We start from the raw sequence: 21,714 nt of genomic DNA on the forward strand, positions 1-21,714 counted from the left end.
ACGAGTGCGACAGCTACCCCGGCGCCACGTCCAGCGAGGCCTGTGAGTACCTGGCAGCAGCCTCTCCCCTCTCCTCAAGAGCGTCCTGCCCGGCACACCGCCCGCCCCGCCCCGGCAGGGCCAGGGGTCGGAGTCCGCGGGCTCCCCGCTGTTTCGGGCGGCAGCCTGTGTGCTCTGCTCAGTGTCTGCTTCCAGCTCCCTCGTTATCAACCTGTCCTAGACTTCAGCCTTTCCTTTACCTTGACCCCAGAGCTACTGGTGTGTCCCCACTGGCCTCCCTTGGCTTCTAGTGTTTCATGGTGGGCCAAAGCCCACAGTATTTTGGCACACCCAATAGGTCCCTGTCACCCAGTGGCGGAGAGCAGACCCTGAAAGGGGAGAGTGAACTGGGCAGGGCATGACCAGGGGTTTTCCCCCTGTTCCCCTCTTATTTGCAGCCTCCAGCATTTAAGGTCTAGGAAGTTTGCACTGAGGCAGTGTCCCTAACTCCCATGCTCAGTAGCAACGGATGCCCCCTTTTCTCCAAGAATTTTCCAATCCCTTTTTGAATCTGGCTAAACTGTGCACTTCCACAGCATCCGGTAGCAGCGAGTGCCGCACGTGAATGACGTGCTGGGTGGAAAAACTTGCTTGTGTTCGTTCTGAACTTACGACCTGCTAGTTTCATTTTGTGACCCCTAGTTCTTGTATTGTGAGAGAGCAAATCATACCATTCCTGTTTACTTTCTCTTTGCTATTTAGTCTTTTGTAAATGCTTATCATGTTCCCCCTCAAGCATCTCTTTTCTGAACTGAATAGGCCTAAGCCTCTTCAGTCTCTCTTCATATGAAAGGCCCTCCATATTGCTGATCATCCTTGTTGCCTTTCTCTGGACCTTCTATAGTTCTTCTGTCTCCTTTTTTTTTGAGGTGTGGGGGAACCAGAACTGGGCATAGTATTCAAGGTGTGGATGCAGTATGAATTTATAAAAGGGGCTTGATAATACTTACCCTATCTAAGCTGCTCTATGCTGCGCACACAGGCTGGGCTGCCTATGGCCCAGGTGCTGTAGACTGGCCACCCTCGAGTTGAAAGGTGTAGCCAGCTTTCAAGGACAAGAAGGATTCCACTGAAAATCCTGCTGCTGTCTGCGATCGCATTTCTCTTTTGATAGCTCTAAACAACCCTTCCAGACTCCTGTAGTATTTTTTCCTCACCTCACACATCACTGGCATGTAACTGCAGCTTATTTGAAAGACTTGTTCTACATGAAGCTACATAATAAGGTTTGTGGTTTGCCCAACCTCTTAAAAAAGGCGTTGGAAATGTTTTGCAATGGCAACACCAGGTAACTAATTGCTTTATTTATCCCCCCACCCCGCCCCAGTGATTTTTTTTTTTTTCTTCCTACTGTTTACGATAAGCTAGTCCCAGCTATAGTATGTGACTTATCAATTTAATGCCCAGGTAACCAGGCTAGTACTTGTAACTTTTTATGATGCTTGTTATGGCCCCTTGACTATAGTCTCTCTAGTAACCGTGACACATCCCCAGATTTGATTCTGCATTGTGACCTTTAGAAATAGTCAAAACACTATCCTTCCTCCACCTTCCACAGTCTAGTTTTGCATCTTATATTACAGAGCTACCCATCTTTTCAACTAATGAAGATGAAATACTGTATTTAGCTGAAAATAAGATGACCCCCTAATAATTACATTCAGTACATGGACAATTTACACATTTGTTATAATTTTCCATGTAGAGAATCTAATTATTGGAAGATTGTCTTAAATTTGTACCCACCCCCCACTGCAGGTGGTGATGGGACAGGCAATAAGGCGGGTAGTAATGGGGCAGGTGGTGGGGACATGGGGGAGGTGGTGGTGGGGCAGGCAGTGGAGGGACAGACTGGGGGAAGTAGTGGTGGGGCAGGTGGTGAGGCAGCAGACATAGGGGAGGTAGTGGGGGGACCTGTGGTAGGGGAAGCAGGGGACAGGCAGAGGGAGCAGTGGGAGACGGGCAGTAGGGGGACAGGTAGTGTGAAGCCAGTGGGGCAGGCAGGTAGCTTGGCCTCTGCCACCTGTCCCTCCCACACTTACTTCTCCCTCCTTTGTGCCTGTCCCCTGCAGCCTCAGGCCTGCTTCCCCTGTCCCCCTGGTACACTGCTCTGCATTGTTTCTGCCCCCTGCAGCCTCAGGTCCCTTCCCCTCCCCCACCCCTCCTGTCTCCACCTGCCCTTAAGTCTATGCCTTTCTACATCCCCTTTACCTTTGCTCCAGCACCAGCAGGCTACATTCCCCCACTGCAGCCTGGGGTATGGAGCATGGCTCAAGCCTGGTCCCATAGCAGCAGCATGGAGCTGGAACCTCTGCTATGCAGTGGGGATGGGCCCATGTCAGTTCTCCTGGCTGCAGTGAAGATAGGAGTCTACTGACACCAGAGCAAAAGTAAGTGGGGGGGGTGGGGGGCAGAGAATGGAGAAAAGGGGGCTTGTGTGGGAGACAGGGACATGATGCTTCAATGGAGGAGCAGTGCGGGGTGCAAAGGCAACTGGGGAAGGGTGGGAAGGGGCACTAGGCAGCAGCTGCGGCTCTGACCTCTGTTAGGCTTTTCAGTATTCAATGGATTGCTATCCCGTTAGCGTAAGTTGAAGAATTATAAGTGTTGAGTTATTTATCCAAAAGATTTTTAAAGCAAACAAGACTTTACATTAAACAAAGGAAAGATGGCTAACTGGTAGCAGTCATGCTACCAAACTGAACCCAGTATGGATAGTATTTTTATAAAGGGCATGCATATGCTGCTTGCTTACTGTACCAGGCAATACTGCTGAAACACTCTTGAATTAGGAAGCAGTATAACTAACTTCACATTACACTGCAAGCAGTGCTAATAAGCATTGGGCAGTGCTTGGGAAGCAGCCCAGGATCAGTATCACATGAAGATGATTACACTGCTTTTCATTTGATAGGTAGCATGCACAGAGTAGGGTAGTATATTTCTGCATGCTTAGTATAGTAAGCAACCATATAGAGCATAAACTTAAGGCCTGTTTTAAGGTAAAACTTTTCTATCAGTCTAAGCAATTGAGATTTGGTAGAACCCTGGGGTTAAGGAACTCTGTACAAGACATCATTCTCAACTTCAGTCAGGTTTGTACAGTAGAAACTTGTCATTTTAACCATGCCTTGCTCAGGTGGTGTCATGTTGAAGTACTAAAACTTATGAAAGGTTATCACACATTAAACACAATATAAGATCTGCCTTAGAATTTTACCAGTAACATCACTTATGTTAAATGTTTCACTTTTTACTTTCAACAAGTGAAAAAAACCCCAAACCTTCCCGGTTGGACTAGATGATCTCTTGAGGTCCCTTCCTGCCTTTCTCTATGATGACAAACCTATGATCATCAGTTTACAAGCTGATTCAAAACTACTACTTCCTGATGGTGGGTTTTTGTGGTTTTTTGGTCAGTTATTTTGATCACAATCAATATGACTTGAAGATTGAACTTTTAGAAACAGTCAAAACTCAGAGTGAATAGAACTTAGACAAAAATATTTTCCATTACAAATAATATGAGGCTTAATGTAAATGACTTTGCCAGCCTCAACACTTGACTTTCCCCCTACATAGCTATCTAGAAGTTACACTAAATGAATCACAATTAAACTGTATTCAGTAAACTATTTTAGTCACGCACAAGACTTTAAACAGGTATGTATTTGCTGAGAAACCTTTACATTTAACATAAATGATGTTACTTTAAGTAAAAAAATATACATACACAAGTTACCTTGGTATGCTTCAATTGGAATTGGCACAAAGGTTGATTATTCAGCTCAGATTTCCAATTGTAATTACCCTTATCTTGAGATAATAGTCACTGTTCCTCAATGCATCAACATACTTATCTTATTCTGTTTATATTCTTGCAATAGTTTCATTAGACAAGTCTTTTAAAGATGGAGTTGACAAGGTAATTATTTGTGATGTGACTTCAGTTTAACAAACAATGGTCAGATGGCTGTCTTGCGCATAGTATCTCCCATTCAAATGTTTTGATATGGGAATCAATGTGTTAAATACCACAGGGCATTGCTGGGTAGTGTGGCTTGCTTCCTCCTCTTGTCAGCTGATCTAGGTAATTTTCTGGCCCAGATTTCATATAGCACCTTTGTGAGCATTGGCTTTCTTTTCTAGTGATGAAAATGAAAATGTCTTTTTATGGCTTCTTCCAGTTTTGTCTAGCAAATTCCAGTATCTCTCTACAAATTCTCGTGCCCCACAAGTTTGTAGGACATTAGAGCAGTGTTGGCCAACCCACAGGCACCCACTGTGTTTGGCATGTGACAGATCAGAGGGTTGGGGCAGGAAGCAGAGTGGCAGTCGGTGAGGAGGTAGCGATCAAAAGTCCATACGGGCTTGGAGCTGCAGGATCTGCAAAAATAGATACAGCCAAATTCAGTGTTGCCATGTCCCAGTGGTAATGGGATTTGGTCACACTGGGCAATGGCAGTGGCTGATTAGTGTCACTCTTGCCAAAAAGGTTGGCCACCACTGTATTAGAACATAAAATAAATACCTGTTGGTGTAGCTCTGGTGAGCAACTTAGTTTCTCTGGCTACTTTCTGTGGACTCCTTTGGGGTACAATTGTATGGCCAGCTTTGCACTACTCCATTTATTTTTTTGCATCAGAATGTGTAGCTACCTGCAAAATCTTCTGTCTTGAAGTTAATAGGTATTTTGTAAAGCCTTTCATTCTTCTACATGGTTCTGTCTCCGTTTAGTAGCTCATTGTGCTGCAAGACACAGATAGTGGACTCATCTGTTTGGTCCATCTCCCAAGAAGAAATAAGTGGGTGAAATAATTCTAAGCAGTTAGTCATCTGTACCAATATGTGATTAATCTCTACATTTTACTGATACAGTTAGTAAGATTGGCAGTTGTCCAAAGTTTTCTTTAAAGTCTTATGGAATCAGGCCTCAGTCTCATGACATTTTAGTTGCTTCACCTTTAAAAAGTTATATTTTGCATTTGCTACTTCAATACAATAGTATTTGTTTAAGACAAAGGAAATATTCTTTAGAAATACATCTCTTTGCTGAAAATGCTTAATCACCCACTTCAAATTACAGTAAACAACATGGCTTGAACTATTTGTAGACCTTTGATTAGGCTGCCTGGGTAATGAAGCTTCCTTATATTGAAGGGTACCGTTACAGAGTGCACTTAGATTAGATTGAATTTAAAGTATAGCTTAAATCTTGACGCATCCTTTTTTATAACATATCTTTTAATATTGTATCACATAATATAACTTGATATATCACTATTAAAAACGACAGGCATAGAGCATATAGGAATGGAAGCTAGTCCCTATTCTAGTAAGAGTGTATGATTAGACCTGACAAACTAACCATTACTTAGCATATCTTTCCTTTTTGTGAAATGGAGGAATAGGACCTATTGTTTGATATGGTTTAGTGGTTTGCCTTGTGTAAGCATCTTGCATGGATGCAAAGCTCTGTACAGGCTTCCCTCTCAGCACCGCTGCTGTCCACCCTGCCCTACCCCATGCAGATCCGGGGGCACATGCCCCCGGTGCCCTCCTGGGGTCCACGCAGCAGCAGGAGCCGCCCCCCACCACCACACACCACAACAGGCTTACCAGCTGGATGCAGCTCTCCACACTGTATCGGAAATCGGATCGGTATCGACTGATATGCCTCCTTAAAAATCAGATATCCTTATTGGCCCCAAAAATCTGTATTGGTGCACTCCCAGCTGCTATGCATTCCTATCTATCCCCTGCCACCTCTGCTCTGCACTGCCTCTGCTCCCTTGCCACCTATTTCTCTCCTCCTTCCTGCCCTGCCACTCCAGTTTACTCTGAGTCACAGCTTCAGCTCCAGCCCAGGCAGCGGTGATGGTGATGGCTCCAGGCTTGACTCCAGCTCTGACACAGCAGTTACAGCTGCCACTGCTGCTGCTGTCTGGTCAGGCAGGGGCCAGAGCCAGCATATGTTCTGTGTTCCAGGCTGCAGCTGGAACTCATTGTACACTGTGGTTTTGAGGAAGGGCAGGCATTGGGGGATACAGGCAGTAGGGCACACAGGTCCTGCAAGGGCGCACAGGCTTTGTGGGGAAAGCATCATTGTGGGGGTGGGGGGTAAGTGGTTGGTAGAGGACAGGCAATAGGGGGTACCTGCTTCCCCTTCCCATCCACTGCTTTCCCCATCGCCGCAGTGGGGAGGGAACGAATTTATGACAATCCCCCAATAATCAGATTCTATGCATGAAAAATTGTAACAAATTTATACATTCTTCTTATGTAGAATCTAATTACTGGGGGGTTGTGTTCAAATCTGAAATAATCTTAAATTCAGATAAATATGGTAAATGCCAAACAGTGGTAGGATTCCACCATTAAAGCAGCAGAGGTCACAGTTGAAAGTTGATACACGAAAAAGGATAGTATATGTTTAAGTCGTATCCTCGCTGCCTGTTAGTTGCTATTTTGAATGAATAACCTATATTTTGTGATTCTTCTTTCAAAGATAATTTACATGTAACGGAACCTGTAGCTATATTGAAGGCGGAAAAGGTTTGGGGTGCATTAAGAGGTAAGATCACTTTTGACATTTCTCCTCTATAATTTTCTCAAGCAGATGATTCATATTTTCATACTTAAGACAGTTAGAAACAAAACTGCATTCCCACTTAACTGAATCTGAACTGAATCCAGAAAGTGAACATTTGTGAGAACAATGATAACAGAAATGTTATCCAAATTACTAGACTTTTTCTATTGAACTGGGAGTTTTTATGGTTCTGTAACAACTATTCCTTTGCTAATGATTGAAACTAGAATTGGAATTGTCATTATTGTACTTACCTGCCAAATAACAGCATCTTAGTAGGATTTTTGTGTTAAGAGATGAATCTGTTACAATTGAGCTACAATTGATGCATTTATACATACAATATTGTATATAGAAATGTTGTTTTCATCTTCAGGATTAATCATTCTTTTCCAGTGTTTCATCTCAGTCTCCACAAAGACCCCAAATAATGTAGAGAAGCGCATCTCAAAGGATAGCTGAGCTTTCCTAGCTATGTACAATACAGTAACTGGTCTGGGTCTTGTATTGAATTCTGCTTCTCAAGGAAACACTTGTTATTAACACCTAATGTGGTCTTTTTAGGTCTGGAAACCTTTAGCCAATTGGTCTATGAAGATGATTATGGAAGTGTAAGTATAACAGTTAACTAAAAATGCACAGTTTTGTTACCACTAGCACTCCACATAGCTATTGCTAGAAGAGGAATCTTCTTTTGGTTTCTTTGATCGCTCTTGGGCTATGAACAACATTCTCCAGGAGAACACGGGACATTTTTTGGGGCAAGGTATACATTTTGTTTTGATGCAGATTATCCATCAGAGAGTATTCTATACACTTTCAGCACTATATAAATAACACTTCTTTATTGTACTCTATCGGGCATATCACATGGACATAGACATTTACAGAATACACAGTAAAACCTTAAAGCTTTATCCTTTCTCAGCATGCCTAGAACAGTGCACAAGTATTCAGATGTTCTTGTTGCTTGTCACAGGACAAAGCTGCCAAAAGGTTCTGCAGAATAAAAGGTACTAATGATTTGTTCCATACTTATGATGAAGGACATCTGAATGGTTGTCCTGCAATATCATGGGACAAGCAGCCTAATCAGTCCTCCAGGCATTCTGCAATGCACTGTTTTGGCCCCAAATCCAGCCCCTCTGGCCCTGATCACAAAACTACAGTCCAGAGGTGACAGGCCCCAGGTGGCCACCCTCATTTATTGCCCTAATGGCAACTTGCCACCACTTCCTGCTTGCTACCCACTCAACATTAGCATGAGAGCCTGCATCCACTTAACCAGTCATCAGCGACCTCCATCCACCTAATCATCTGGTGGTCAGTGGACCCATCTATTGCTTGCTGCACTTTAGACCTCCATAGCTCCACGCACTCATCTGTCCTTCCTCTATCATGGCCCCTCAAACCAAGTGCAGTGTTGTGAGTGTCATCTTTCTTTGTAAAATACTCCTTTGAAGTTAGTTAACTTCAAGTTAGTTAACTCTTACATTTGATAGTTCATTAATTTAAAATGCAGAAAATAAGAAATCTGTTTGAGCTGTGGTCCTGTACAAGATAATACATCTTAACATGAGAAGGTCATAAAAATACTATTAAAACAATTGTATCTTTCTAATCTTCAAATTCTGTTCTAATAATAGTTCTTTATCAATGAATCTGAAATCACTGATTTCCCAAGATTTGCTCACAGAGGAATCTTACTTGATACATCAAGACACTACCTACCTTTGAAAACTATTTTTACAAACCTGGTAAGTTAGCAGTTTTGATTTAACAGATATGTTCCCTAAATGTCTGCCCAGTACTTATTGTACTGTTTATTGACAAACTTCACAAAAATAGTGTTAAATAGTGAGTAGCCATTCATTATTTTCAATACTTATTAGGATCATCGATTAGTGCTAGAAATCCAAGACCTTGATCCTAATTTTAGAGGTGCTAGGCAACTCAAGTCTCTTTGTATAGCTGCCTCTGCCTGCATGCACACCTGGCTGTAATTTTAATATTTCAGTGTAAGAAATTGACTGACCATAGGAAAGGACCAGAATTTTAAAAAGTTTGTCAGGGAGCGAGCACTAGGAACCTTGAGTGATTGAATTCCATCGTTTAAAGAAACAAGAATGCTCTTCTCCCATGTTTAAGATAATATTTAATTTGAATTCATTACTAATCTTGTAAGAGCAGTTATAACTGTCTAATTGGGAGTGACATTTTAGATGCTCAAAGCAGCAGTCTCTTAACATACACGTTTATCAGGCTCGGGAGTTATCACCAGATATGGGAAGTACTGTAGTGCTTCAGTAAGGACAGTGGAACCAGAAATCATTTGCTTGGGGGGTGGGAGGAGCATTTGAAGGATAACCCACCATTCATTTCTGAAAAGTGGTAACTGCCAGTTGACTAATATTTGTTCTAAGTGGATGATACAGGTTGGAGGTGCTGGGGCTGAGGAGAACTGTAGTCCTCACTTGACTTGAGAATCAGTTTGACTAAAGAGATGCATATTGTTAACCAAAAGCAGGAAAGCTCATACATTCTATCCAGTTTCAATGCCCGGAATTCATAGTATTAACATAGGAAATTTTGATTGTGTTTTAACAAAATAAGAGTGTCTATACCAGATAGACTGTAAATAAGGGGAAATGAAAAGGAAACAGTTAGCATATTTTGCACATGTGGGTTGGTTTCAGTAGCCCTAGATTGAATTTCAAACAACTAAAAACTTGGTAAGTGGAAACTGGTGGTAGTTTATGACTGTCCAACTGCAGCACTGTGGATGGAGAGTTAGCCAGATTTAGTGTGAAATATAAATATGTTTTAATCAGACAGTTGCATTCTGACTACCCAGCCAAGCAGGATCAGACAGACTATGTGCTAAAAGGCTGAAGCACTGAATAGTTGAAAAGAGGAGAAACAGCTAGAAGCTTTTGAGTTTATATTTCCAGGGTTCAGGATGACCTGGGGGTAACAAAGAACTTTTTTCCTTCATTGTTTGTTGGTCCTTTTGGGCACTACAGGATGGCACAGCTTTAACCAGACTGACTTGAAAGGGACCAGTGCCCCCCTTCAGCTCTGCAAAAAGCATGAAGCAGTTAACCAAAATGTTACCTTGCATTGTTTATTGCAGGACGCTATGGCTTTTAATAAGTTCAATGTTTTCCACTGGCATATAGTAGATGACCATTCATTCCCTTACCAGAGCATCACTTTCCCAGATTTGAGTAACAAGGTGAGTAAACCAAATAGTGAAGCCCTTAAGTTCCTTATACAGTTCTCCAAAATAAAATGTACGCAGGCAAACAAAGTAAATACTTATCTAGCTTGTTGTCTGGCCTTGGAAAAATTACACTGGTAGTGTCCAGTGTAACTTACAGTCAACAAGCATCTGCCACTTCATAGGTTTTGCTTACCACATAAGGGTCCATACACTACCCTACAGCTTTCACCTACTGTCTTCACAATTATAAACTTGCTATATGTGCATGCCTGGAATATTTCAGTGGCTTCTGTTGCAATTTTCCAAGACCAGATAAAGTTAGATGTGAAATTTCATGCCTATATTTCAGCTTCACAAAAGGCAGTACACTCTGAACTGTCTAGAGTACAAGACAACACTGGTTAAACTGTGCATTGTGCATGGTGTTTACTCACTTCCTAATTTGCAGAGTTTGCCTGTTGTTAGTGAGGCTCTGCTCTATATACTTTAGTACAGTAGTATTGTTAATTTAAACACTTAAATTAGTCTGTTACTGGAATTCCAGTATGGTGATTAGCCCCAAGTCTCCCAAGATTCCTGCTATTAGGTCTCCTACCTATAGCAGCAGGTCTCCCAAGATTCTTGGCAACACTTAAGTAAAGGGAAGGAACGCATCTTGCCTCAGTAACACGTAATTTTTTTTTTTTAAAGCTTGTGACTCAATGCGGAAGCTGTTAGAGGTTAAACTGAAACTTGAGACAATATTGGTCACGAAGGGGCATGTTACTTCCTCTTGAAAGCAGCAGTTTGGTATAATGTTTAAAAAAAAAAAAAAGCTCATGTCACTCTCACTTCTGCTGGGGACTACAGAGGGAAGGTGGGGGCCTGGTGTTCAAATTAGCATCACAAAATGGACACTGATATCAAATGAGGCAATAGACTGAACTTGACAACTAGAGGCATGGTAACTACCAACCAATTCCTCAATTTGCTGACATTTCCTATCAATCTGTTTTCCTACATGGCCAATGAGGGCCTATAATATTTCAGCACCAGAACTGCTGTTGCAAAAGGATGGGTGTAGGGGGGGAAATGTTTGTACAGAAAAGCTGTCTGCTGAAGCTATATGACAGATCCATGACTTACAGCAGTTTGCTTGTACTGTCAGGATTGTTTTCAACTGAAAAAAGTAACTGACTTAATTTCATTGTCACAGACCCTTCTTGAAAACAGATGTTATGCTGCGGCAAAAAAAGTATCTCTGGGCCAGTCTGTCCTCTGACCATAACCATCTCTGACTTGCACTTAATTCTTTTGGTGCAGTTATTTGGCCCGTTTACCTAATTGCTTCTGTCTTAATTAAAGTAGTTGCAAAAAAATGGAACTGGAGTTTAAGTTCCTGACATACCTTTTTATTACAAAAACCTGTCTTTTATATCTGACCATTTCATTTCACAGGGATCCTATTCCTATAACTATGTCTATACCCCCTCTGACATCAGTCTGGTGATCGAGTATGCTCGGTTAAGAGGTATTAGGGTTATCCCAGAATTTGATACTCCAGGACATACCCAATCTTGGGGGAAAGGTAAGTTGCATCTGCCTTTCACAAGGTGACACAGTATAATGTTACCATAAAAACTAGTGGCCGTGCTCAGGGTACACTATATTTCTAATCAGCTACTTTTAAGTCCTTAACGTAGAATGGTCTCTTGTTTTTTATGTAGATATAACAACTGGTAGTCAGGAAAATCTACCAGGTGGACTACCGAGCTGAATCTCTTAACTTCAAGAAAGACCATTTCTGTTGGTGTTTTGCTTGGCCCAGCATTCTGGGGGACTCTTTCAGAGATGTAGTTGGCTAGCTAACTTGCTTGGACACTGCTTCTCAGTTGCAATCAACACTGCTGTTTTCCAAGAGCGACAGAAGTCTAGACTTAGTGTCAAGTGACCAAACACTGGATTACAGGCAATGAAAAGAAACTTGGTAGAGAAATTCCCCAGCCATAAAAATGGGTAAAGATATCAAATGGATAGAATGAAGCAAATGTTTCCTCTTTCCCCTTGGCTCCTTTAATGATCTTTTCATGTTGCTTTGCATTAATTGCTGCAAGGAAAATGGAGCCTTGCAGCTAGGTGGTGGGCAAGGTGGCTAAAGAACCCTGTCTTTAGGAGCCTATGGCTGTTTGTACATGCCACGAGATTTCCCGTTTATGCCGCCACAACTGTGTTTGTGTTTGCACGGGTGGGATTTCCCACCACTTTAAAAGTCTTTTCGGTGCATTAAAATAAAGCTGCTCAGACATGTTTTCGTTTGCATCGCCACCACTTCCATCACCCCATCTATGGATTTGTGGCGTGCAAACACCAAGCGACTCAGACTTGTAATTACTTTCTTTCACCACCAGGTGGCACTGTGCTATTTCTGTAGTTCAGGCCTTTGGCCAGTAGGTGCTGCTTTTATTTGCTGACTGCATTCAGCCAGAGGGCACAGTGCAGGGAGCATCTATACTGTAGTAAAGTTACTCAGATAGCAGAGAATACAGATAAAGAAATGAGAGAGAAAGAAATGGAGGAGCAACCATTCCCTGTACCACTAACATTTTAGAACTCTTGTTCTGGTCTCATTAACTTTGTTCATGCAATTTGAGCCCTATGCATGTTGATAAGTCAGGAGGCAATACTTCTGCACAATTTCTTTTATCATACCTTTTGTGTCTTCCCCTTGTTGCTTGGTCTACATTTTGTCTCAATACTTTTGGAGTATAAACTCTATCTTACTCAATGCTATGAGAAGCATTTTAATATAGGGGCCAGGGCAGGGGCAGGACACAGAGAGAGCACTCAGAAAAGTTTGCCTGGAAGCTGCTGTCTGAAATGTTTAGAGAGATCATCTTGGAAAATTTTGCGGTGACTTTGTTTCTTTTTTAGGCTTACTGTGGAATTTCCCATCCAGGGATGAATCCAGTCGGTAACATGTTCTGTAAATAATGTGTGGTTTGGGCACAGGCATGACAGATGGAAAGTCACAAGTTCTAACTTGGATTCCTTCTATCATCTTGGACAAGCCATTTTATCCCCACACTCCTGTTTTCTCATTTCAAATGGCAATAATACATAATTAGTCTTGGGACTATAGAAGTTTGAAACACTTTTTTATACTAAAGATTACATAATGTTGCATTTCCTATCATTTTTTTTATTAGGTCAAAAAGACCTCCTTACACCATGTTACAATGGAGAGCAACCAAGTGGTTCTTTTGGACCTGTAAACCCCATTTTGAATACAACTTACGAATTTATGACTGCATTCTTCAAAGAAATTAGTAGCACATTTCCTGAAGTCTTCATCCATTTGGGAGGAGACGAAGTGGACTTCACTTGCTGGTATGATGAGAGAGTTGCTTGGTTTAGGCAGGTATTAATGTAGTTATGCTTTGAATTATGGCATTCCCTGCTTGATATAGGGGCTGAACTTTTGACCCAAAAGGCTTCTTCTAATTCTAGTTAGATTACTTGACTATACAACAGGTTGAAGCGTTTCCAGCTGTTGATGAGTTTCCTGGGGAAACACTCAAAATAAATACAGTAAAAGCTGCATTATCTGGCACCTTACAAGCCGGAATGCTCTATTAACTGGCACACCAACTTGTAAGGTAAAAGCAAAACTGGAAGTGCCTACTGTGGCACTTCCAGTTTCGCCAAGCCCTCACGGCAAAGCAGTCTACGCTGCCAAGCCCCCACAGCCCAGGGCATAGCAGCCTGCGCAAGGCCTGCCTCCCTCTCTCTCGGGGCCCACAGGAGGAGCGGCACCCCAGATGCAGCGGGAGAGGTGGCGGCCCAAACATGCAAGGACACCTGTTCGGGCCTCTCAGATAACTGGCATGTTTTGTTATCCGGCACCCTCCCATTCCCTATGCTGCATACAAAAAAACATTACTAAAATTTGGGTTTGGGTATCATACTACTGCTTTTCCCCCCCATTTTCTAAGGAAATCTAACCCTGATGTGAACAAGTTCATGAAGCAGCAGGGACTTGGCACTGACTATGCTAAACTGGAATCTTACTATATTCAGAAGTAAGTAATTTTGTTTCACATTCTTCCCAGCTCTTTTTTCCTAGCCTCCAAAAACTTACCCTTAAAATCAAAATTGGTTTAAATCAGACTGTAGCATGTATGTGGCTGAGGTGCTGCTGCGGTTAGAGTAACACACAAAACCTGGCAATGAGCGCAGAAGCTGCTCCTATGTTCTGTAATTGCAGCATGTTGGAGCAGACTCGATTAATTGAGTCCAGAGTGGGACAATTGCCATGCTTCAGCAGCCTCCTGTGTCTTGTGTATCAGCATCCCCATGCTCAAAAATGGTGGTGGGGGAGCTTGAACTAAAACTCATTTTTAAGCACAGGGATGCTGATACACAAGCTGCTCTGATTAAAGCATCCCCCACCCCCAGAGCACATGTAAAAGTGCCCTAGGAGACCACTCCCCCTCTTTCAAACTTCTAGCATTAAATTTACAACTTCATTGCAATGTTAGTTGGACACCACTTTTGGATGTTATAGTTATGAGCAATCTAAATGCACATATCACTTTAAATATTACTTGTAAATCTGAGATCAGTTAGCTTTTATAATTAGTATACTAGAAGGACCTTTGTTTCTTTTGTACAACCATTTTTTCTTCATTCCTTTTTGTTGATATTGACTTACCTCCAGTGCTTTTAAGCAGCTGTTCAACTCCGTTGACTTTGTAGTAGAGAGTCTCTGGCTGGAGACACTAGTTTGCATTAATGCTCACAAACATCCAGATGCAGTATAGCCATATTTGCACATTGTTTGCACATTGTTTTCATAGGTAGGTGTCCTGTATGGGGCAGACCAATGACAGTTAAAAAATACTTAAGTCTCATCACCTTGGTTGATATGCTTTTGTTTACAAAGCTTGTTAAGATACAAACATGACACGGGTCAATATCTCTGCAGTAAATTCAAGACTGAAGTGTGATAGTGGTAGTTCTTACATGTAATTCTGTTTTTAATTCTAGAATCTTGGATATTGTTTCCTCTTTTAACAAAGGCTATGTTGTCTGGCAGGAAGTATTTGATAATGGAGCAAAGGTAAGATCTGACAAGTAGACAGATGCATTGCTTTGGCCCCTACCACATCTTACATATATTACACAATTAACTGGTTAATTACATAATAAACTTGCAAAATAATTATCACCCCATAAAAATGTTGCTCCAGCTATAAAAAGAGCCAACCAGCTACAAAGTTAGTGCTTGAAAATGTGCAACTGGTTTCTATCGAGTTTTAATTTGAATGTGTGGCAGGGACCTTAGCAGTACAGTATTGTGATAGGCTTCAAAAATGCAATATGTATGAACATATGCACATCAACACAATGAATTCTCTGATGAAATAGTTATGCTGGCATAGGTGTGTCCGAAGAGACTCCTACTGTAGATATAGAAGGAGTTATTCTTTTGGCTTAGTTACACCGCATCCCTGAAATACGCAAGCTAAGCTGACAAGTTATTCTGTCAGTATAGCTTCATTGATGCCAGAGGTATTACCAATGAGAGCTGGTGTGCATGAGTGTGTTCTGATCTTTTTATTCCTAAAGCCAAAAACTATGCGGCCCAAACTTTGTAGACTAAACCCAAAATCTGCAAAAACGTAAATAGTTTGACTTCTGAAACTATATGTACTTACTGTATTTACCTGAATCAAGATGACCTCCCCCCCCCAATAACCAGATTCTATACATGGAAAATTATGAATTAATAATTAATTAGAGGAAGGTAGTCTTAAATTCGTAGCCCCCACTGCTTTGGTGGGCATTGGTGATGCATAGGGATTGCACATGGGTACATGTGCACCTCCTGAGCTTGGCGGTGCATCCCCTGCAAAAAGGCACCGCCGACACTGCTGGCGGTGCCTGTGGGCGGCTGCCGCTTGCCACCATCCCCCTCATCGCCAACACTGCTGGTGGTGTCTGCAGGTGGTCACCAGTTGCCACTGCCAGCAGTGTCTGCGGGTGGTCGCTGACCACCGGTCGGTGCTTGCTTTCCCCCCACACCCTCCCACCGCCGCCAGCACTGTGGCTGCCTGCAGTAGCTCACCTCTGCCACAGTCCCGCCACCACTGCCTGCGATAGTTCGCCATGCCCCTCCAGCCTCTGGCGGCACGTGGTGTTCATGATGGTGGGGAAAGCAGTGGCAGGGTGCCTGCCCTCACCCCCTGCAAAAAGTAAGTAGGGAGTGGGCAGCTGGGAGAGGGGAGAAAGGGTGTGGGCATGGGGTGGGAGAGAAGGCTGCAGGTTCCACTCTCCCACCCTTGTCACCCTCACACTCCCCCAAAACTGTTCTGACCCCAGGGCAGATGATGGCTCAACTCCAGCTTCCGTTGTGAGCCTGAGGCAAAAACCAGAACTGAGTTGCTGCCTACCCCAGGCTGGTACATGAATCCAAAATGAAGCTCCCACCCATCCCCTGCTGATTGGGTGGGGAAAAAATCTTGTCTTTGATTTGAGTAAATATGGTAAAGCTGTACAGGATTGAGGTCAACCTCAAATCAGTACATCTCTGGCAAGTAAAATGGGTAGAACAGGAATTTCCAAGTCTCTTGGAAGGGTGGGAGAAACCATGGATCCTGTTTTTGGGCTGAGTTCCCTCCTAAAGCTGCATCTGGAACAAACATTAATCACTGACAGTCTGACAATAGCTTATGGAAGAAAATCACATTCAGTTGAATACTTACAAAGCTAATGCATGTTCTGGGCTACGCTGTATTATGAATTCCTTTAACACAAACAGGCTTAGTAGTGATATGGCAAGACTAAGAACTTCTATAGCAAAGAATCAATACTTCAAAAGAAAACCAAAATAGATGCCTATGATCACTTTTTAAATGCTTATTTCAACAAAAAAAATCCCTTAAGTATGAGACTTAGTATTGGTATTTAGTGATGGGACTAGTGGCAAAATCACTTCTAACCCTTTAAAAAAATCCATGTTTTCATTTTTCTAGCTAAAACCAGACACAGTTGTTGAAGTGTGGATTGGGAACCAGTACTGTGCAGAACTGAGCCGTGTAACACAAGCTGGGTTCACCACTATCCTGGCAGCTCCTTGGTACTTAGACTACATTAGTTACGGGCAAGACTGGAAGAAATACTACAGTGTTGAGCCACTCAACTTTCTTGGTTTGTTAAATTGCTTTTGAACTTGTATGTGGCTTCTCAAAAGGCATGAAATGTTGTTAACATACAGCCATTATTCTGTGCTTAGAAACAGATGCATGCAATGGCAGAGCTATAGAATCCAACATAACTGTGAAAGAGACTTGCAACCTGAAGTGAGATATTTCATCTAAACTTTTATTAGGGTATGTGCTGAGGTAAAATTTCCCAAATCAGCCTAAATTTCTTGCACCATCCTCTGAAGTATTGGTACTGGCCATTCTTTGACGCATGATATTGGTTTGGATGGACTTGGGGTTTAATCTGTTATGGTTAGACCTGGTCAAAACTTTTTTTGGGGTGAATTGTAAGTATACCAAAAACAATTCTGGCTATTTCCAAGTGATGACTAGTCAACTCCCTTGTTCAGTAGTTCTTTGGAACTATTTTTGGTGCTAGAGTCAAACTGCTGGCAGGAGGCAATGCTGATGGGCCTTTTACCCCTAGCTCCAGGTTTTGAATACTTGCCCAGAATGTAGCAAACCCAGGTTCAGTTTCTTTCTTCACTTAATGGAATCTGAACCTGCATCTCTAGCTTCTCAGGTAAGTTCCCTAACCACCAGGCTGTCAGGTATTCTGCAGTGGGTGTGCTCAGTCCCTCCTGTTGAAGCTTTTGATTTCACTCTCTATAAAATACTTTTTTGGTAATTATAATATCGATGTTCATATTATAACAATAAAATAAAACCAACATCTATAAAATACTTTAAAATGGTAACTGAGAGCACAAGAGTAACAGTACAGGCTTTGGACACTTTCCTGGCATGTAGACTACCTGGGTTCCAGCATCTAGTTAGTTATCCATATTGGAACAATTTCAGCAGAGGGGGTCTGACAACACCACCCAAGAATATAGTATAAGCTAGGAGGGAGGGTGTTAGGGTACTTCCGTGAGTGATGCAGAGAGATCCAGTAAGAGAGGGAATTGAAATTGGGTATCTCAGATGCTGGGCTAATGCTGTAAGCAGCTAATCTAGTGTTTAAAAGGAGACTACCAGAAATCCCTCCCTTGGGAAGTTTAGGGTATTTAGCCTTGCATTATACTCAAGTGCTTGTAAAACACTTTTAAACAAAAAGCTTTCTAGGTTGTTGTTTTTTTTTGGTGTGTTTTGTTTTGTTTTGTTTTTTGACAAAACCAAAAAATATATTTGAGCAAACCAAAGTTTATTTAGATTCGGTTGCTGAATCAAAAATCCATTCTTATAGTCCTGGGCATGACCTGTGTTTAGGGACCTACTCAAATTATTATTTCGTGGATTTCATGGAAATTGCAAAATTGGGTGATCTCTGTGAAATCTGGGGGGGGAACCCCCTCAAAATAAAATGCTGGCTCCCCAGTGAGAGCCAGCAAGCCTCCTGGCTATGCAGCCCGGCATAAAAGGGACAAGCAGGCAGGATGGTTGCCACTCCCACTGATTTGGTTGAGAAGATTGCCTGTTGTGCAGCCCCACCCCTCTCCTCCAATCAACGGTGCGCAATAAGCTCATGAAAATGGCGGCTGGCCGCATGATCTGCCTGCAAAAGCAGCTGGCTGCTTTGATTTTGAGTAGACCCCTACTCATGTTCTAAGGAGGATGCAAAGTTTCCTTCAGTCCTAATACGCTATGTCCTCCAGTACTTGACTAAAACTTGAAACTTTTGAGACAACTTTAAAAGGTAGATTTTAAAGATTTCCTGCAAGTTCTAAATAACAGAGAAGTAGTAGAAGCTCCATCCATGGAGGTTTTCAAAACCCAGCTAGACAAAGCTTTGGCTGGGATGATCTAGTTGGGGATGGTCCTGCTTTGAGCAGGGGGTTGGACCAGGTGATCTCCTGAGGTCCCTTCCAACCCTAACTTTGATTCTAAGTGTCCAGCTGCCTTTTTTATGGCTTGCTTAAAAAACTGTTATTTGCAGCGTTATTTGCTCACAACCTACCCTACTGTCACCAAAGTCATATTGAGAACTGTAATGATGCCCAAATCATTGGCCCTTTCTATTTCTTATAGCTTTTATCCATACACCTACTGTCTACATTCATAAAATGACTCCTAGTTGAGCTGTTTAAGTAGCTGTCTAGAAACTGAAGCATCTATTTACCCTCAGCTTTATTCATCATAGACTACTTATAAGTGCACTATGTTTATATGCATATGCTGGAGTTTCTAACTTCCAAATTATTTCCGTTTTGAATACAGGGAGTCAAAAGCAGAAAAGCCTGGTGATAGGTGGAGAAGCCTGCCTTTGGGGAGAGTTTGTGGATGCAACTAACCTCACGCCAAGATTATGGTACAAAACTTCTTGTTCCCTTTTAGATTTCAGAAAACTTTAATCAAAATGGACCTGAACTAATCTTGCAATATGCTGTGGGTCAGTGGGACCACTGACCTATACTAGCAATGAGCCAGAGTTTATTACTTCAGCCTGTATTTTGTTGCTAATAGCAATGTTTAATATCTTTGTACAGGCCTCGGGCAAGTGCCATTGCAGAGAGGCTCTGGAGCAGCCAAAACGTGACTAATTTAAGTGATGCATATAACAGACTGACTAAGCATCGTTGTCGCATGCTCAGGTAAGATTAATAGTTACAGTAAGACTTGACTGATTAATTCAGTCAGATGGTGGATTTCAAATACGCTCAAGCATGATCCTAAATTAACCATAAGAAAACAATCCACTTACACAGCAATCTTTTATCTTATTGACTAGGCTTATAAGACGAATGGCATCACAGCATTAAGTCTTTGGCCTGTTTGTATAAAATGGTTCTTGAACACCTTGTCTAATCAGTTCCAAAGTTTAAATGATTATTTTAGGCAGCAGTGAGTAGAACCTTGGTGTGGTGTTTTTTGGGACAGAAGCAAGGGAGAAAATTAGCAGGAAGATTAGAAAGCCAGAAGAGGGGTAAGGAATCTATGGAACCCCTACTAGTTTTATAGTACAGCTGTAGCTTCAAGCAGGATTGCAATTGTGTGGACCAACCTGGCATTCAGCTCTTAATCCCTTATAGCATAATATTCCTACTGTCTACCTCTCCTCTTAATAGTTTGACATATTGGCACCCTGAATGATTTATATAATGGTAGTGGGCAAAGAAACTGAGGAGGCTGGGGAAGAGAGGAATTGAGATTTAAGGGTATGCAGAGCTGCTTGTCATGGAGAATTGGGAGAACTTATACAGCCTGTGGCATGAGGAAGGAGGGAACAGAGGCATTGTCTGAAAGGGGAGGATGGAGAAATAGGTCCTGGGGCTTAGGTGGAACAGAGAGATTTCATTAATTTCATAGAAGTTAGGGCTGGAAGGGACCTTGAAGATCATCAAGTCCAGCCCGCTGCCTCAGGGGCAGGAAGTCAGCTGTGGTCAAAGGATCCCAGCAAGATAAGCATCCAAACATTTCTTGAATGAGTCCAGAGTAGGTGCCTGCACCACTTCTGGAGGGAGTCTGTTCCAGGTCTTGGGGGCTTGGCCAGGAAAGAAATTTTTCCTTATGTCCAGCCTAAAACGGTCTTGGAGGTGTTTATGACCATTGGTCCTTGTTATCCCTTGGGGCGCTCTGGTGAACAGACATTCCCCCAGATCCTGATGCACACCCCTTATGTACTTATAGGCAGCCACCAGGTCCCCCAAGTCTGGACTTTTCTAGGCTGAAGAGTCTCATGGCTCTCGGCCTCTCTTCATAAAGCCTATTCTCTTGTCCTCTGATCATGCATGTGGCTCTCCTCTGGACTCTCTCAAGCTTCTCCACATCCTTCTTCAATTGTGGAGCCCAGAATTGGATGCAGTACTCCAGCTACGGCCTCACCAAGGCTGAGTACAGCGGGAGAGAATGACATACTGAGATTTACTTGAGAAGCATCTATGGATGCAAGCCAGAGCTTTGTTTGCTTTGCCTGCTGCAACATCGCATTGGTGGCTCATGTTCATCTTGTGGTCAATCATGACCCCCAAGTCTCTTTCAGCAGTGGTGCTAGCAAACGTAGCGCTGCCTAGCCTATAAGCATGCTGCAGGTTTTTCCCCACCCCCCCAGGTGGAATACCTTACATTTATCAACATTGAATGTCATCAGGTTTGTATCTGCCCACTTACTAAGTTTATCCAAGTCAGCCTGGACCACTAGCCTGTCCTCAGGTGTGGACGCTATGCCCCAAAGTTTAGTGTCATTGGTGAACTTAGACAGTGCACTTCTGACACCAATGTCCACATTGTTGATAAAGATGTTAAAGAGAACCAGTCCAAGAATACAGCCTTGGGGGATGCCACTGGTCACGGAGTGCCATAATGATTTGCTACCATCTACCACTACTCTCTGGGTCCGTCCTCGGAGCCAATTTTCCAGCCACCGGACTGTGGTGAAGCTGGGCCACAGTTGGCAGATTTTTCCTTGAGGAGGTCATGGGATGCCAGATCAAAGGCTTTTTTAAAGTCCAGATATATGATATCTTCTCCCTTGTCCAGGTGATATGTCACCTAGTCATAGAAGGAGATGAGATTGGTCAGGCAAGACCTACCCACAACAAACCCGTGCTGGCTGTCCCTCAGGATGTTGCCCTCTACCATCTTATCCAGAAGGATCTCCTTGATTCATAGATGTTAGGGTCGGAAAGGACCTCAATAGATCATCGAGTCCGACCCCCTGCATAGGCAGGGAAAGGGGC

The 21,714-nt window shown here is 42.6% G+C and overlaps 1 protein-coding gene across 1 annotated transcript in view; it reads left to right on the plus strand.

The window, feature by feature from the left end:
- The window catches only part of HEXB (hexosaminidase subunit beta), a 31,499-nt gene that overhangs the window by 2,537 nt on the left and 7,248 nt on the right, over positions 1 to 21,714 (plus strand). Inside the window, exons 2-13 of the mRNA XM_014525151.2 lie at positions 6 to 42; positions 6,548 to 6,613; positions 7,196 to 7,242; positions 8,278 to 8,388; positions 9,765 to 9,866; positions 11,292 to 11,421; positions 13,040 to 13,220; positions 13,826 to 13,912; positions 14,880 to 14,952; positions 16,868 to 17,042; positions 19,256 to 19,346; positions 19,525 to 19,629. Coding sequence (XP_014380637.1) covers positions 6 to 42; positions 6,548 to 6,613; positions 7,196 to 7,242; positions 8,278 to 8,388; positions 9,765 to 9,866; positions 11,292 to 11,421; positions 13,040 to 13,220; positions 13,826 to 13,912; positions 14,880 to 14,952; positions 16,868 to 17,042; positions 19,256 to 19,346; positions 19,525 to 19,629 — 1,205 coding nt within the window. The remainder of the gene's footprint in view (positions 1 to 5; positions 43 to 6,547; positions 6,614 to 7,195; positions 7,243 to 8,277; positions 8,389 to 9,764; positions 9,867 to 11,291; positions 11,422 to 13,039; positions 13,221 to 13,825; positions 13,913 to 14,879; positions 14,953 to 16,867; positions 17,043 to 19,255; positions 19,347 to 19,524; positions 19,630 to 21,714) is intronic.

The sequence above is a fragment of the Alligator sinensis genome, unplaced genomic scaffold (assembly GCF_000455745.1).
Source record: "Alligator sinensis unplaced genomic scaffold, ASM45574v1 scaffold290_1, whole genome shotgun sequence".
NCBI classification, from domain to species: domain Eukaryota; kingdom Metazoa; phylum Chordata; order Crocodylia; family Alligatoridae; genus Alligator; species Alligator sinensis.